The sequence below is a fragment of the Carassius auratus genome, unplaced genomic scaffold (assembly GCF_003368295.1).
Source record: "Carassius auratus strain Wakin unplaced genomic scaffold, ASM336829v1 scaf_tig00013133, whole genome shotgun sequence".
NCBI lineage: Eukaryota > Metazoa > Chordata > Actinopteri > Cypriniformes > Cyprinidae > Carassius > Carassius auratus.
In genome coordinates, this window is record NW_020524366.1 from 42,846 (window position 1) to 62,193 (window position 19,348).

Below are 19,348 nucleotides of genomic sequence, written 5' to 3' on the forward strand. Positions count from 1 at the left end.
TATATTCAATAACAGGAAAACTAATACAACCACACTCCTGTTGTTGTTGTTGTATTAATCATAATAGTCTCTCTTCTGAACCCTATTCACAATTCAATATGTGTTTGGTATGAACATAACCAGAATGGATTAATAGCATACAATAGAGCTGATGGGAAATAAGAGGTGAAGGGGCATTAGTCATTATGCTATAAACCATCTAAAGCACCCATGGGTATGCTGATAAGCAGTGAGTCACTGCCTGTAGATATAATAATATAATACTTAGAAAGTTCCCCACAGCACTTTCAAATGACCAACTGAAAGGTTCATTCAAAACCAATACCTTAGTAGGCAGTTTAACGTGACTTTAGTTTGGGTGCTGGATTAAAATGTAAAGGTTTTTGAAATATGCGTCTGGAAAATGAATTAAATGTGGGTAGCATACGTTGAGAATTTCTATTGGGAAACAATAATAGGAATACATGACCTTTCATATTTAACACACAATGTTGATGTCATGCAAAAAATTCAGTGCATGCCTGTATAATTTCCAAATGACCTGAATGTGTTCATGCTTTCCCAAAATGCAGGCCTCTCTTTGTGACTTGCACTTTGTATGTTTGCATAATTGATAAGGGAAAAACAATTAGTCCCTAGTCCTACCATGCCAGAGCTAAATCCATCCAGCATGCAGATACAGTATATCTCTCTAAAATATGTAAAACTGACCCTCAAAAATTGGCCTATTTCTCTCTTATCTATCATAACGTTCCACAAAATAAATACAGAAAAGGCAATAATGGTAATGGGATTTGAAACAGTGTTGGTAATAAAATGGGTTTTGAAGATCAAAAATGAGTTTAGTTATTGGATTATTTCCTAAATCACATCGAAGAAATCATCTAGTGAACAATCTTGCAAACTTCCAATCATTATGCTCATAAAAGGGAACTGCATACTGGAGGGGGACATACTGTTTATGCTAACTGTGTTAAAGGGATAGTTCACCTAAAAATGAAAAATCTATCATCATTTATTCAGCCTCATGTGGTTCAAACCTGTATGACTTTCTGTATGTTGAATACAAAATCTTTAAAAAGTCTTGGTGTTTTTTTTCTAATGCTACTGATCCCACTGTCATTCACTGTATGGACAAAGATAGGTTATACATTTATCAGTATTTATCTTCTTTTGTGCTCTACAGAGCAAAGTAAGAATGTATTTGGAACGACATTACTAAAATGATGACAGAATTTTCATTTTTTGAGTAACTATCCAATTCAAATGACTATAGCTATTAAAAGACATTTCACTATGAAGAATGACCGATTGCATTATTAAACCAAGCCTCATTCTGCCTTACAGCAACCCAAAATCCCATGTCTGGGGCATCAAGCTGTCACTCAAAGAGAAAATCCCTTGAAATATCACCTGTTTAGAAGATCCCATGTGCAAGGTCAGAATAAAATCATCTCTGCATGCAGCCGATTCTGTATGCGTACAAGCACCTACTATCCATAGAGAAGATATCATTGGCAGGCCAGATTCCAGCTGGACATGCAAGTATATATTTACAACAGCAAGGATCCTCCCTCTAATCATCAGTATTCACCTTTCCTTCCTGAGTTTAAGGAAGGGAAGAGATAAAAATAGCATATCAATATCTAAATATAGTTATCCTAATTCAAAGGGGCCCGTTGTCCCCCTCCATTTCTGGAGTGACAGGCTGAGAAACGGCAAAGATGTCCTGGCACTGAAGTGTGTTTTTTGGCGAGGAGGCCTGAGGAGGTGGGGAAGGTTTCCTCTTCTCGGAGAGAAGTCTCAGAATCTCCCCCACCTGGTCCTCTAGAGCTGCTAGCCGACTATTTAATGTCTGAATGTCACCTTTTAGTTCCAGCTTGGCTTCGTGCAGATTGTTTTGAAGCACAGACTGAAAGTGAATCCCCCGAAGGTCCACTCCAGGGCTGGGCTGTTCGTATGGGCTCCTTTCCATTGAGCATCTGTCGTATGGGCTCCGTGAATCACCAACCCAGTCAATACGTAAGTCACTTTTTGTGATTCCGCTGTCGCAAGAGTCAGTCTTGTGTAGGGCATTATTTTCATCAGTTTCATCACTATTGTTACCGTTTCCAATGGGACCCCTTTCATTAGACCACCCACCCTCTACTTCCTGGCTCTTCCCATCCTGGGAGATCACATTTAGTGCCTGGGATACATCCCCCCATTCTTCTTCCTTCTGCTGTGGCTGCTTCTCTAGTTCCAGCTGAAGCATAGGAGATGATCCTGATACAATGTTATGAAAACGCATCCAGCCTCTTCCTGCTCCTCCTCTTGGTTTAACCGGACTTGTTACCTTTAGACAATTTGAGCCATCTATGCCAAAGCTGGGTTTGAGCTCCATAGCCTCATGGCTTTCACTCCTGTTCAGATCCTCAGTCTGAACATAGGCTAGGGGGCTCTGGATCGGGGTTATCTGTGAGACGGTCACAACGCTGGAACCACTGTTCCCGTTTCCCGAACCAGGGGCCCCATTTTGCATGGGGGCCACGTGCTGGTTTTGAAGAGGATGGTGGCCCTTGAACTGGTGCTGATATTGCTGATGATGAATCTGGTGGGACAGTGGATGGAGGTGGTGTTCCACCTGAAACTGGTTCCTGTCCAGGTCATGCTGGGATGAACGCATCTCCTTTTGTTGCTTGAATTTTTGGAAGAGCTTGCGGACAGGATGGTCTACGGGGATTGACAACGTCACCTCGTTTTTGTGGTGTCTCCTCTCCTCTTCTTCCTTCTTCACATCGACAATCTTGCGGAAGACAATCTGTGGAGGCATAACAATAGTAAGAAATTGGTTTGTTTGGAATCTTCTCTGAATGAATGAAATACAAATTCAAGCTCTAAAGAAGCACTAGATACTAAGAAGGCATGAAGAAATGTTATGCTGCTTAAATAATCCACTGGCTAATTACATCAGAGCAAGAACATATTTATCATGATTAGGGTTGCATAGATTTACTATTCCTCAACTTTTCTTCACTTGTGACCTTTACATCCAAAGCAGAGGGGAATAGGTCACCATAACTCCTGATAATAATTAAAACCCCTTAGATATGGAAAGTAGTTTCCACTTCAAAGTACAACAATAAAAATGTTAAGTGTGAAAGTGTGAAATTAAGTTTAAATACAGAAATAAAGTAACATTTTGAATTGTGTAAGAATTATACCTTTAGGTGTACAAAAGCTTGTTACTGGGGCAGTACCCTTGAAGTAACATCTTTGTAACTTATTTACCCCTAAAAGTTCAAAGTAGTACCTTAAGGGTCCATATTACTACTATAAGGTTATAATGGACACCTTTTATAGGTATGTAAGGCAAAAATGTCCCCTTAAAAGTACTGCTCCAGTAACAAGATGTTGCATCGTTAAATTTACCATTTTGCACATTTGTTTTCTGACAGTGTGTTTGTGAGATCAGTCACACTGTGAGATATAAAGCCATAACTGTGAGAAGCAGTGTCGAAATTGTGATCTATAAAATAGCATATATAAGAAATAGATTTCCTCTGAAACCTTCCACATCATCCAGCTTCATCTGTCTAGACTGACTATGGGTAATTTCATGTAGGGATGCACAAAATTAGATTTTTGTCGATATCCGATATGCAGATATTTTTCAACAAATTTTGCCCGATACCGATATATTTCAGGGCTGTAACGATATGCGATATGAAATCGAAATCGCCATATGCAGGTCCACAAACCTACATCGCGATGTGAGAAGGCAGAATCACGACACACCCCTCCTAGAGTTATGCAATGCTACCACATTTTTTATTACTATAAGTATTATTTGAAGATAACATTATAAATTACGTTTGAAGGAGTCGATTAACGCGGATACGCGTTATGAGTCATTTTCTCCTGATAACCCGAAAAGAACTTAAATTACACTTTCAGGTTTAATCGTACAGATAAGAGCAATACATCAATCGAATCTGTAAAGGGATTATTTTTTTGGGATACAGACATAATAACAACAAAACTTTGTGCACTTAAAAAATAAAGATAACAAACAAGGTGTGCTGTCTGCAGCCTTTGTCTGCGCTGATCTTCTTTGACGAACACGTCATTAAAATGAACTGTAACTCCGTGAATACTCAACGAAGAGACATGAGAGATATCTATAGAAAGCTTGACATGTTTACTTTTAAACTAAACAAGTGCTGCCGAAAACATATATTCTGTGATAGAGTAATCCATATGAAAACAAGGCGATGTCCTTTTTTCACGTCTCCCTTCATTATATCTAATGTGATCACGCCCCCGCGCTGAACGCGCTATTCAGATTCAAACTGAAGCGCGCGGCTTCTATATGCCCACACAAAAGAAAAAGCAGCAAGACTGTTCTTCAAGTTCTTTTTATTTTACTGTTTGCTTCGCGGTGAGAGGAATAAGACATAATTCACCCCAAAAAGATGTGATGTGGTTTTGAGAAATGGATTTCCTCAGAAAAAAAAAAATGAAGTCCTCTATTCAGCAGAGATCATAAACATAAATAAGTCTCTTTATATTTATTTATATACTTGTATTAGTTTTCACATAAGGTGTAAACATTTTACTAGTTAGATTTTCCAAACTATAATTCCTGACTAAAATGTATAATTAAGTGAAATATTATGAAGTTTCAATAACAATATGCAATACTATATCATTCAAAAGCTTGATGTAAATAATATAAATGTAACAAATAAATGTAACTGTAACAAATGTAACAAAAAATGGTGTTCTTTTAATTTATCCCCCCTAAAAAAACTGAAAAATATTCTCAGCTCTTTTCAACATTAATAATAATAATAATAATAATAATAATAATAATAATAATAATAATAATAATAATGATAATGATAATGATAATGATAATTATGATAATAAGAAGAATGTAAGGGTTACATTCTTTCTTGTAACCCTTCCCTCTCAGTGACAGCTGACTGAAAGGCTCATTATGCAGCTCATTATGCAGCTTATTATGATGCCCTATGTCTTCTCAGGTGTAAATCACAATGATATTAATGATAGTTGACGCCTACTCGCATATGACTTTTACCAACAAAAAGTGTCTTAGAAAATTTTAATCAATATATTGTTTTCTGTGAGTGAGTAAAAAAGATGATTTTCACATAGTTTAGAAAGAAAAATTGTAGGCTACAAGCTCCAGTTCACAAAAGTCCCAGGAACCAATGTTCTTTATGCGTTTTATTGCCTTATTCAAGTGTTTTAACATTTTAAATGTTTCACTAAACATAACATTTTTTTCTCAAAAATACAATCATGTACATACATGCATTTCACATATTATTATAGCCCAGTTTGTGCTGATTACAGTAAGATTAGACTTTACCCATTTAGATATTTATAAGAAACTGAAAAAAGCACAAATGTCAGGGCATGACAAAACTTCTCCAGGCCCCCTAAATACCCATAGACTCCAGAGGGTTAATAAAAATATATTTTTTCCCTCAAAATATCTTTTGAATTGTTTTGTCAAAGCATATGTATGATCTTCGCCAGCCAGAATTTCCCTGGCCACCGCGGAGCTACCAGTATCATTCTCAGGCCCTCCTCCCTCACTCTGTGAAGGGCTGGAGATATCAACGCAATCGGTGGGAACGCGTATAGGAGAACGCGTGGCCACTCGTGCACCAGTGCGTCTATTCCCATGACCATTGTGGCCATGGCCTTGCCCACTGCCTGAAAGGCACATCTCTGAAGACAGAGCAAGAGATCTGTGACAACACAGTTTTCTTCCCACTGCGTCTTGTAGCTCCGCCTGGTATGCTGTGAGCAGAGAGATGGCGTTCATGGCCCGGACTGAGAGAGCGAATGCTTTGTAAGCGTGCTCCATCATGCTTGAATGGAAGTGGTCCGCTTTTGATATTAGTGTTGGATTCGCAGCCGCCATATGCTTTGGATGCAGGTGCACTGCGACTAAAGGCGCCATGGGGGGCATGCAAAGAAGGCCTTCCTTCTCCATACCCTCCACGTTGATCGCAGACACCCCTTGCACAGGCATTTTACTAGGATGGTGCCCTGCCCGCCCCCTCCGTGGATCCTGCCGTAACGAGGGGTTGTGCCGGTTGCGCAGGGGGAGAAAAGGGGAATCCTCGAAATCCTCCTCCTTTTCAGAGAGAAGGAAATCTGATTGCCCCTCTTCCTCAAATTCATATGCGCCCTCCTCTTCCCTGTCCGTGCTGAGGACACCGAGGGGCGCATACATCCAGTTGCTCACCCCACGATAAAGTTGCCGTGGTGGGCAGCTCCACAGGAATAGGTACCTTAGGGGCGGGAACCGGAGCGAGACTAGCTGACATGAGGGGATCATTGCCAGACAAGCTAGCTTGGTGTGCTAACCTGCGACGGAGGCACTTCATTGTGAAACGCGTGCAGTGCTCACAGCAACCGGGAAAATCGACCGCCATTTGAGCATGTTTCAGCCCAAGACATGCAGAGCATACCTGGTGTGTGTCTTTGCATGAGATCTTGTTCCCACATGAGCAAAGCCGCGGATCTCCCTCGCTAGCTACGGTAGTCATAGCTCCAGTCATAGTCGCGGTACTGAATGACCCTGACAATAAGCTGGAATCCTGATTGAGGGGTAGGCGAAAGCGGCGTGGTGGCCAACAGATCGTCTATACGCACAGTACTAGAATTATTAGCCAACAACCAGCCTGGAGACTAGTTGATAGCTAACAGAGTTGGGTAGGCTTCTGGTGTGAAGCGAGAAGAGCTTTTTGAATTGTGGCCAATTGGGGCCGGCTAAATGGAATTGGGCTTCTGAGGAATACGCAGAAGGGGCGTATCCCATAGTGAGACACCGAAATGTATTCTTGAAAGGGAACCACTGGTGTGGGCTACTGTCCTTTTAATTTAATTAGAAGTAGACCAACAGTGTCCCCTACAGATTAAAACTCCTTACTGAGTGGGTGTTAGGACCTTGGGGAGGCGGCCACTGCTGCCGCTGCACGTGCTATTACTGTTTACTCTATCATACATCAAACCTCTGTACTAATCATAATCCAGACAAAACTTTGCTTTAAGCATGAGCCACACAGCTGACGTGATCCAATCGCTAGCACACCCTGAACACATGTGAGTTAACACATTCCTCTTATCGACAAGACATATCGGCATGATTTTTCATATCGCACTGATGCCTGTATTTACAATTAAAGCCATTATCGTCTGATTCCGATATCAGTTCTATAATTTCGTGCATCCATAATTTCATGTATACTATTTGTGCAACTGTGACATGGCTACATGCTCACAGCAGTGTGTTTATGTATTTATTGGCAGTAGCAAGTCTCTGTATCTACAATCCCAATGGCTACTCAAAACTAGCCCAATTTATTTTTTTTTGGCAGGGTTTCCCCTGCTAAAATTTGCATTCCAGGGGATAGATATATCATGTTATTGGAGTCGCTTCAACCCACAGACATGAAAAATAACCTGTGGCAACAGTATTAAAGTAGCCCAATTTTGCAAAAAAAAAATGCAGACTTGGCAACAATGACTCTACAGCAGTAGCAACAGAAGCAAGAAGTAGTGTGTGCAGCAGATCTAGTCTACCAAGACCAAGTACATTAACACTGCCATATTCATTAACATACCAAACTATCCAGAGAGTTATCATGACAGAATAGTCACACTGGGAAATACAGTCACTCAGCAAAGTACAACAGTATTTAAAAATAGAAAGAATGGGAATGGGAACCTTTCTGTTGTACAGTCAGGTTTCTATTTCAGCAAGAGCTCTTACTGATTTACATATAAAAGATGAAGTATTTGCTCTCATGCTTGCGGCCAGCTATGCAGTGAAGTGCTACTGGCGTGATTCCTGAGGCATGGCAGTATTGAGCAGGACGGCACAGTAACCAAATGAACAACACTGGAGCTGTTCCAAGTGGGTCAACAGACACTTTCAGGAACTTGTAGCATTTACACTACCAGTACTTAGAAGTTATCACAGATATGTACAGTGATTCAGACCTTTCACCCAACAGCAACACAGCAACCATGCAGAAACAGCCTGTCCCTTTTCCTTCCCCGCTCATCAGATATCTTTCAGCTGTGGGTATATGCAGTGCAGTAGCTTTGATTTTAGATTTTAATTAAAGTGTTAATTAGCCACACAAGCCCCCTAGCTGAGCACCCTAGGGAGTTCTGTACGGCCCAACCTGATGGGAAGGACATATGACCACATGGCTAGTTGTTTTTAAAGGAATTTCATCACACATTCAAAGACCAACCTGATGTGTAAAACTCTCACTTGCAGTGATTGTCTAATCTTTGTATCACTTACACATTACAGTAAAAAAAAAAAAAAAAAAAGTAAATAAATAAATAACAATTGTGAACTTGTTGAAAATTACTGCATGCTTTTTCATCACTATCAATGTTGTGTGAGATAATGTAACAGCAACCATGCTGACTTAAAAAAAAAAAAAATCCTCCAGGTAAACACTGGTCTGTAGTGTTAAAAATAGAACAGAGCATGTCACGTGCCCTTTAGTTATCACTGTGCAGTCTTTAGGCACCTTGAAGTTCTGCATCGCATGTCACTTCTCATCTCCCAGGAGGACTCTGGTAAATAATGAATCCAGCCCCCTTCTGCCTCTTTGTATTATTTAAATGATGCTTAATATGTGCAGAATGAGATGGGAGTGACTACAAAGAAAAAGTGAGAGTGGGCTAGGATCAGTGTTAAGCCAAACACAAAATAAGCACTAGGGTGCAGAGAGAAAATGCAACAAAGGAAATAAAGCTGTGTGCTGTGATGGATGCTAATTATGTTTGGGGAATGACAAGAAATGGTCCAAAAACATATTTGCTGGAAATAATAGTCATCACATAACTGCTATAACAGTTGTAGCATTTAATTTAAATTCTAAACTTAACAAATATGTATTTAGTCACTATTTAGAACAGTTCAAATTAGGGTTTCACTGATAAAGTATGGCCAATACTGATAAGCTGTTAATTATTTTTAAGAAATAGGTAAACAATAATAATCTAACAACAACTGAATGTAAGCATCACAACATTATAATATACATTAAGGAGAATATATTCATTTTGAGATTTGCTAAAGATTACATTTAACAATGTTATTAAATTATATTATACGCATTTATATATATGCATGATATAACTTTAAATAAATAAGTGATAGATGAAAAAGAAGGTAATCAAAAATGTAAAAACAAGAACATGAGAATGAACAGTTAAATATCCAAAATCAACTGATACCAAATTAATAATAACAATAATAATGCTGTTAACCAATATGGTACCAATATATAATGCATCCCTAGTTTAAACAGCCATACGTGTATCTGAGCAAATACTTAAAACAACTATCATCCTTTAAAGGGTAAAAGATATAGCTGTTTATTATAGCTGAATATAGTCTTCTCTGTCTAACATAAAACACCATTACATACTGTATATGAATGTGAAAATGCAGTGTAATTGATGTGTATAATATATGGATGCAATGTTATGTGCCCTTGGAATAAAAATCAGCTGTGAATTAAGTGAAGTGCCATTATGCCAGAATATAAAGAATTTACTCTTTAGCCTCAGCTATGCACGCTGTTAAATTATTCCCTTTGTGCAGTCTCTTATTGGATAATGACAATTCTCACAACGCTAAAGCTATTTTCTGAATAAAAGCAGAGACAAAAAGAAAGAAAAAACATGTCAACAGCCTGCATCTCTGCTGCAGAGGAAAACTGATTAGGGACTTATAATGATCTCTTCACATCTATGGGGAATTTTAATGAAGAATCCAATATTTCATTTGCACTTTGAACAGGCATTATTGTTCTAACCTGTGTGAAGAGACTTTTTCCCTCTTCCAACAAAGATGAATTGTATAATTGGAATAATTGCATAGGCATGCCAGGTCAGTCTTGTTTTATTTAACACAGCCGTAAGTTCACTCCTGGACAGAAACTCAAACTAATGAGCTGTTGTATTAGACTAATATTGCTACATGTCTTAACACCAAAAACTTTCCAGCCTGCAATTTAACAGAACTGTCTGAACTGTATTATGGACAAATCTACACAGCATTTCTTCAACATTTCTTGAGATAACATCAGCCCCACACAGTAACAGCAGCTCAGCCAATGGCCTGAGATTGGGTGCTGGACTTTCTGTTTGGCTGTTTCAGGGAACCTGTTTGAAAGTGTTATTTGTCAAAACAATGAAAGTTAAGGAGTGCAAATGACTTACCCCATTAACTTTTAATTTATAGACAAAGAAACATAAATATAATTATAACAATCTTCAAAATATAATTTTGTGTTTTAGAGATGAAAGTAAGTCATTCAGGTTTGGGACAACATTAGAGTGAGTGTATAATCACATTACTTTCATTTTTGGGTGGACTAACCCTTTGAACAACATTATCAAGAAAAATAAATTGTCAGTGTAACACATAAACACCTACATTTAACACCACGTGTGGTTGATTGAGACTGAAATAGAGCAGAAGCATGAGCTCAGAAACCAAGCCACGTGGTAACGGAGAAAAAAAAAAAAAGACAACATGAATGATTTATTGGACCTAGAAAAATATGCTTAATTCATCTCACTTCCCCTGAATTTGAATGAAGAGGCCCAGCACATAATCAAACTGTTAAGGCCAAGATTACTAAAAAGAATAAAATGATAAATGCAAGACAGAACAAGGATGATTGACTAGACACACCTGAGCAAAATGACACAGTCAACTCAACAAAGAAACACGTGCAAAAGGAAAACAAAGTCCATGTAGTTGTGACAGTTGGGAGGAACTGGGACCTTTACAAGTATATTAGTTTTGGTTGCTTTGCTTCAGAAGCACTGTGACATAAATAAAGGGTAGCTAGAGTATTATTAAACAGTGTTTGGTTAACCTGATGTGCAATACTTTTGAAAAAAGCTATTATTTAGCTGGACTATTTATAGTAATTGTTCTCAAGAGATGTCCAACTTAAATGGTACAACTTCTCATTTACAGTATCCAACCTACCTAAAATGTGAGCACTGGGAAATACGGTAAGAAACTCATAACAGAATTTATCAAACAAACAACAGAGTTCAGCTTTGAGACTAAAGCCCTATTTGGACCGTAATTGTTCCTCAGTGGGTGTAAGGTATTTTCACCATTTACGAGAGGTAGTATGTAATTTTATTGCTGTCCGAATCTAGAATGTTGCTGTTTTTATCCTAACACCCGCATATAAATCATCGGCCTACATTTTTTGACTAACACCAAGGTCGTGTGGTAATGTAATTACCATCTGAATCCACAACACAAAGAAATCGATACAAATTCACTGTTTAAATCCTTTTTGTAAACTGCAGTGTACAATCCTATGGTACATATTATGGTACATATTCACCATATGATAGATTTGCTGTAATTTGCATGTATTTTAAAGATATCCTATACATTTCTTACAGAAATATAATTAAACATTAATTTATCATCATTACTCCAAGCATGTGCCATTTTATTCACACTAGACAATCATGAAACCGACCCCTTGAGCAGCACGCACCTTTCCACAAATCTCGCTCTGCCGTCGTGAATAAATCACCATCCAAATGCATGAGTTTTATCACTGAGGTGCATTGCAAATTCATTTTTACTGATGTCCACATGAGAAACAATTACCGTCAGATACAAGTGTTTTCTCTTCATCATCTTTCCTCTTTATCCCACCTTCAATTTTTGATACGTATGCTAATTATATTCTGCTAAATATACAAAGATATTATTTTTCATAATGAATCAAGTATTATGTCAAGAATAAGTAAAATTATAAGATAAACTCATATACATTATTTGGAACTCTAATTATGTCTAAGTTTTACATTTTTGAGAAACAAAACAAAAAATATGTGACTTTGAACAGGCAGTCAAATATGCTCGCTGGCTTTTTCCACATGATCATTTGGTTTTACACAAACCTTTCGTGTTCATGAGTGTTCATTAGCCAGAGTACCAACTGGTTCTCAATCAGTGTGTATTGTATCAGAGGAATAATCCAGGCATTGTGCTTTCTGTACTCACAAATACCTGTTTCTTTAATCGATATATTCAGTTCAACAAGATAAAAAGACCCATTTGTCAAAGGAAATATTCTCATAATCTTGTGTGTTCCCCTTAGACATTGACTGACTTTGATAAATACATGAAAGGAATGAGACAACACTTTCATCACTCATGACGAGAGCCACATGGAACATAACGTGGTCGTTACAGGGACTGAGTGACAGGCAGTGGGAATGGTGACAGTTACACCACCCCACCATGTCCCTGGGGATGAGGTGGATTATGAGAAAAAGGCCTAAACATGCAAAAATCCATTTCTTTCTTCTCATTCAGGTTTTTATTTATTTATTTTTTATAGAGAGTAAAATGGCCAAAAATGTTTCTTTATAATATAAGTTCATAAAACCACTTCAAAAGCCAGGCACAGGATTTTCAATAGATGGAGAGCTCTGTAGTTATTAAATTCTTTGCACACTTTTACACACTTTTTTTTTATTATTAAGCCGTGTTCTCCTGGGTATTCTGATCCAATAGAAGAAAGGAAAAAAGTGATAAACTGTATGACGTGCGTGTGTGTGTGTGCGCGCGTGCGCGCATGTACTGTAAGGGAAATTCATTTTTCATATGTAGAAAAATTATCCAGTACTGGCTTGGTGTTTATCATTATATATTGAGCAATAAGCACGACCAGCTTTGGAAAATTAGTCAAAGTCAAATGCACAGCATGACTGCTGAACCTTAGTTTCTCTTGAGAAGCATAAAAACATTTGCCTTTGTTCTGGTTTGCATCGTGACTTGGTTTGAAAAGGTTACAAGTCATATTATACACAGGTGCAGAGATCTTTTTATTTTTTTATATTACATGATAATCAACTCTGCCTGGTCTGAAATTATTCAAATTACTCACATTAGCCCCGCTGATGTGTAGTAACAGCAGCTGTTGAAGGTCTCTGTGGTCTTTCATACAACTGCTAAAGCATTAGGTTTGTTAGAAACTGTTGAAACTACGTCCATTTCCAGCTGAAGATAAATTAAGTATCTGCGGACTGGGATGCCACCTTAGTAAAGTGGTAGAAAGCCCCTAATTTCTTCTGAAATCCCATGAGAAAAATGTAAAAATATGGTAACTTGATTATTCTGGTTCTCATTTAGTTATATTTTCTGAACAGTGCCAATGAAATGTCAATATACCAAACACAAAAAAGGTAATTTACAATGAGCGATACTTGAATACTCCACTGGTCTTGATCATGGAAATAGATGATAGAGAAATCTAATAACCAAGTGATGCATTTGGGATTTGAGCTTATTTTTGTTTGTATGTAGCTCACTAATGCAGAGGTATCCCTCCAGCTCAATCAAACACAAATTACATCTTCAGACTCACTCGAAAATGAAAGGGATATGTGTTAGACAACCCAGTCTCATTGGAAATACGTGACTCTGCCTGCATTTCTGTTGCTCAGGGTATATTTCACTGCACTTTTCAGATGACACATCCACAAGAGGCGCTATATCTTTTTCACTATTGCAGATGTGGGTTTATTAAACAGCACAGAGTCATGAAGAAAAAGTGCCTTGGAACCAAAATGGTTGCAAAATGATATTGCATAGCTTGTAACAATGTTTAACAGCAGTTTAAAAGTGAACCACCCAGTGTCTAGCACTTAATAGCATGTTTAATTTTCTCCAAAGTCTAACTGTGGCAGAATTAATGTTATTTGTTGAACGTATCACAGCAGTTCCGAAATGAAATGACCTCTATCACATTTAAAAATTGAAACTGAGTATTTCTAACACTCCTGGGTTGATGTTATAGCAGGACTGGAAACAAAATTTTGATTAAGAACTTCTGCTTTAAACACAACAAACACAAAAAAGTATATTGTATATCAGATGAAAACAAGCCATAGGTTGCATAGAAATAAAGGGGCAAATAAACTGTGAAGTCCGAGACCCACAAAAGGTACTTGTTTTATGGTTGTTATTGCTATAGGAGTTATGTTTTGGTGTAAAACAATTCAGCGATAATCACTGTGAGATTTGAAATGCGTCCCTGAGTTTTGTAAAATTCCGATGATTTTCTGCAGAGCAAATGGGTGTAAAAGGCGAAAAGCAAAGGGACTTGAAACAAAAGTGCACAGAGTCTTCCAACACAGCAAAATCCAACAGTGTAGATTAATGGGATCTGGCAGGCCCTCTTTTGCAGCCCCCCTCCCATTCAACACTCCTCCGCATTGCTACTTAAAGTATATCGAGAATCTGGAGATCTGCCAGAGACAGGGTCCGTGCCCCTATTCCAATGCTGAGGCATCACCAGCCGGGGAACACCCAGCTCAGCACTTTCCAATCACGGCCGGCCAATCAACAAATTACTGCCCACTACTTCAGAGTGAGGACTATGATAATCCCTTTTGGGTAATCACGTACATTTTTCTGCATTCAGACATTCAAGTGCCTCTTTTCACTCACCTATAATGTTTCCCATCAAGAATACATTGGCTACAGAGAGCTGATGCCATTTTGCAAGCCATACAATTAGAGATTCTGTTTGAGGATCAATACCTATTTTGGCCTTTGTTCTTAGGCCAAAAAGCTTCATTTTTAATCACTTCATGTCTCTGTGCATAAAGCTGCCAGCCAGCTTCATCTAAAGGATCATCAAGTGGAATAAAAGACACCACCAAAGAAGAAAATCAGCCAAGAGTTGTCTAATATGAGGTATTATATTACTCATTTGAGGTGTGTTTGATTGTGAAATGTGAAAAAAGTTTTGGGTGGAAAGTTCACTTTTACGGTTCCTTTCTAAAGTGAAAGCAACTTTCCATGTTTCCTAGGGCTGTACAAAAAAATCAAATGTGATTTACATGCGCATCTTGTCAGTAAAGGCACTCCTGTGATTAGTGGTATATCTCAAGCACGTGCGTTCAGATCAGGATTGCCAGGTTTTCAAAACAAAGCCTGCCCAATTACTTCTCAAAACTAGCCCAATCGCGTTTCGTTCCGGGTGATAAAATAACGTTTTTTGGCTGGGTTCCCTTGGTAAAATTTGCATTTAAGGGGCCAAATATCACGTTATTTGTATTGGGGTCGCTTCACTTGGCAACACTGGTTGGCCTTTACTACACAGAGCCGTAATTCACAGAATATCCACACAAAATCAATTTCAAAATTGCAGGCGATTCTTTGTTGATTTTGAAAGCGATTTTGTGTAGCTTGTCGGTGGACTATGGCTCTGTGTAGTAAATGCCGCTCCACCTGAACCAGTGTTGCCAAGTCTGTGGTTGTTTTTCATATCCGCGGGTTGAAGCAACCTCAATACCAATAACGTGATGTTTAGCCCCTAAAATGCGAATTTTATCAAGGCAACCCTGCCAAAAAAACTTGTATTTTAACCCCGGAAAGCTATTTTTTTATTGGGGAACCTCCTGGAAACGCGATTGGGCTAGTTGTGAACAAGTTTTGAGAAGCAACTGGGCAGGATTTGTTTTGAAAACCTAGCAACCCTAATCTGAACATACGTGCTGGAGATGTGCTTCTAATCACAGGAGCGTCTTTACTGACGAGATGCACATGACAATGGCATTCGATTTTTTTGCACAGCCCTAAGTTCGCCATATCAAGTTTCAGAAATATGCGGATTTGGTGCTCAAGAAATATTTACAGTTTTATCAATGCTGATTCTTTGATGAATAGAAGGATCAAAGATGGAACTCTTTAGTAACAATGTAAAAGTATTTCCTGTCACATTTAAACTATCTTACTGATTCAAAGTTTATGAACAGTTGAACAGTAGCATACAGTACACACACACACAGACACATTCCTACTGATCCAAGACTATCACATCATTTTAGCAAACTTAAAAAAAGAAAAAATATGTTTCCATTTCAGCCAGCTATAACATTAGCTTGGTGACAAATCCTGAGAATTTGCAAAAATGTAGAGTACTGTATATTACAGAAAACCAAACATATGGCTTTGCAAGTCATTAATAATGGAAGTAAAAGACCAATGAATGTAGCATTCAAACATCACATTTTCTGAAATGGATTTACTGGGGGGGCAGATACAAATAGCCCCACTGGTCAATGCACCAAAAATGAACTGTTCTATTAAGTATGGCCTATTATGTGTGTGGACACACTGTGTTCGGATGAATTCTCCATGAATCTTTCTCTTGTTGCTGAGAGAGCATCTCTCTGCCTCTCCTGTTAGTAATGGGGGGGATGATAAAGTTGCTTCGCCCACCTTATTGGCAGGGGTTTGTAGCTTTACAAAGGCCTTGTAAATCTTGTTAGGAGGAAAGCATGGCAGGCGTGGAGGATTCTGCTTCCTCTTTGGGTTTGCTGCCGAGATGAATCAGCTCAGGCTAAAAAAAAAGACTGCGATCTGACACTAATCAGCAGCCAAAGACAAACAGTTGTGAGCCCAGTGGGTAAAAGTGGAGTATTCATTTGAGATTGGTTTGGATTTGTCTGCTGATCTAGCAAAGGGATTGTCTACTGAACATGTGGCCTCGAAACAGGATAGACACACTCAGACCTTTACTTTCACAACTGTATACCAAACAAAGCCATCTGTCCAACATCAAACCATCAAAGGTTGTCAGTCCAGCAAAGCTTAATGTGATCTATTCTGACCATCCTGAACCACATGAGTTACTTTAACAAAACAACAAAAAAGTTCACGAGTGACAGTTCTTTCAAGCCAAATGCACTGCACAGCTAATCCATGACTGGATGTAAAGCCGTGGAAAAATTCACTCACTAAAACCACTCACTAGTGGCCACCCTAAGGCCTGGGGCTCTGCGGCTCTTTTAGGGTGACCTTTGCTTACAGAGATATTTATAGGGCTTTCACTGAGCTTTTTTCCTTACATCAGAACCTCAGTGAGCCGTTCAGACATTGACCAGTAGAGATAAGCGATAATGAGGGAGAATGAAGGACAGCTGAAGAAGTGTGAGAACTTGGGCTGTAAATCTTTTATTTTTATAATCATGCCGCCTTCTTTTTAACCAAATTCCAAGGCATCGTCGCAGATATCTTTCTCCAAATCCCAGAATGCATTGTGATGAGCTCAGTGAAAAAATATTTCCAGTATAGTGTACGACAAATAAATATAGACTGCTGCTCAAAAGTTTGGGGTGAGTACGATTTTTTTTAAGTAATTAATTACTTTATTTAGCACGAATGCATTAAATTCATCCAAAGTAACAGTAAAGACATTTTACAAAACAATTCTATTAAATGTTCATTTTAACTTTCTACTCATCCAAGACAAAAAGGTATGACAGTTTTCACAAAAACATTAAGCAGCACAACGGTTTCCAACATTTATAATAATAATAAATGTTTCATGATTTCTAGAGGATCATGTGACACTGAAGACTGGAGTAACAGCTGCTGAAAATTCAGCTTTGCCATCACAGTAATAAATTACATTTTAAAATATATTAAAATAAACGGTGTAAAATTCCAGTAATAATATTTCACAATGGTACTATTCATTTTTTATGTAGTTTTGATTATATAATTGCAACTTTGGTAGGCATAAGGAACATCTAATGAATTATTATTAGTATAATATATTAATGTTATAAAAAATATCCTTAAAGAGTCCAGTGTAATTACATACTGATTGTATATTTATGTTTTACATGCTATAGTTACCAGTTAAAAATTTTGAACAACAACAACAACACAACGTGACCAACATTTGTCATGCTGTGTGTAGGATGAGGATGAGGATGAGATGACAATAACTTAATAATATAGAAGGAGGCCACACTTCTTGTTATCATACATGATGAGTGTGTGTGTGTGTGTGTGTGTGTGTGTGTGTGTGTGTGTGTGTGTGTGTGTGTGTGTGTGTGTGTGTGTGTTTATTCCCGCTGATGTGACTCATGCTTTATTCAGATCCTCAGCAAAGCTGGCTTATCAGCAGCGTTACCCAGTCGACTGAGCACACTGGGGCGATGGGGCGGCCTCCGTCACTCCAACAAAGAAACCAACACTCTTCACTTAAAACTCTTCACACTATTTTCACCTCAGCCTAGTCAGTATAAACAATGTTTCTGAAATTGCTGTAGAAGTTAGCACATTTAAATAATAATCAACAGTAAATCCCATCAGAAAAATCAAAGGATGTACATTAAAGACACAAACATAAAAAAAATAATAATATTGCAACAAGAATTGTTCAAAAAGAGTGAAAACTTTGTCTACTAATGAAAGATATACCCTGAGCTCCACAAATCAGCTGCATGCAAAATTCATGAACTCAAAGTTACTCAGAGACCTTGAAGAACCACAACCATTCCAATCAATTCATTTGTGCCCTTAGCAAAGTATCCTCTCATTAGACAGGTCCTCCTGTACTGTGGCCAGAGGTACTTAATTAATATTGTGGCTTGGTGATTGGTGTCCAAGAAGTCCAGCAGCTCTATGAAAGAATTTAGTAATTTATTTTTTTTACTTGAGAGGATGCAAGAAGGATCTCCCATCCCTCATTATTTAAAAAATCACAGTAACACACCTAATTTTAGTGCATAATTTCCTCAATAATATAGATTAGATACAGCAACAGAGGAAGTCTTTGCATCTAAATATAGCTTTATGTTATGCTCACTAATTATGTAACTCAATGGCAGTAAAGTGCACAGCTGAGGTCTCCTAATTGTGTTGTGAGTGCACGGTGTCTTTCTTTTGTCAAAAGACCCAAAGTTCTCCATGGGCGGTCTGTCAGAATGAATCATTTATGTATTTAAGGAATGTGAGATCAGGTCTGAAAGCCGCAACAGAGCTCTGAAATCATGCCAACACAGCACACCGCAGGACTGCACAACACACATTTAGGTCAACTTCCACCACGATGTGAATAAAAAAAATAAAAATAATAATAATAATAATAACAAAAAAATTAATGCACACAGTTTTTCGATTTTGCAATATTTCACAATAATATATAAACATAAAAATCATTTTAAATGCTAGAAGTGAATTTAGGCCTCAAAAAAATGATGATGCACAGGAGGAAAAAAAATAATATTTATTTTGAGATTTGTGATTTAAGATAACATTTAGCTGTTATTAAATTATTAAGAGTCTTCAAAGATTAACTGCGAGTGTCAGAATAGAAAGGTAATATATATGTAAAAATAGAGGAAAGGAGTATATCCAATATTGACCGATGCTTATAAATAGAAAATAAAAATAAACAAAAACTACCAATAATCTCGGCTGAACACTGATATGTTTTCC

At 37.9% G+C, this 19,348-nt stretch overlaps 1 protein-coding gene across 1 annotated transcript in view; it reads right to left on the reverse strand.

Annotated features, from left to right (window-relative positions):
* Positions 1–424: 424 nt before the first annotated feature.
* Positions 425–19,348, reverse strand: part of LOC113073874 (potassium voltage-gated channel subfamily H member 5-like) — an 81,197-nt gene continuing 62,273 nt past the window's right edge. The window contains exon 12 of the mRNA XM_026246621.1: positions 425–2,800. Coding sequence (XP_026102406.1) covers positions 1,667–2,800 — 1,134 coding nt within the window. The 3' untranslated portion in view covers positions 425–1,666. The remainder of the gene's footprint in view (positions 2,801–19,348) is intronic.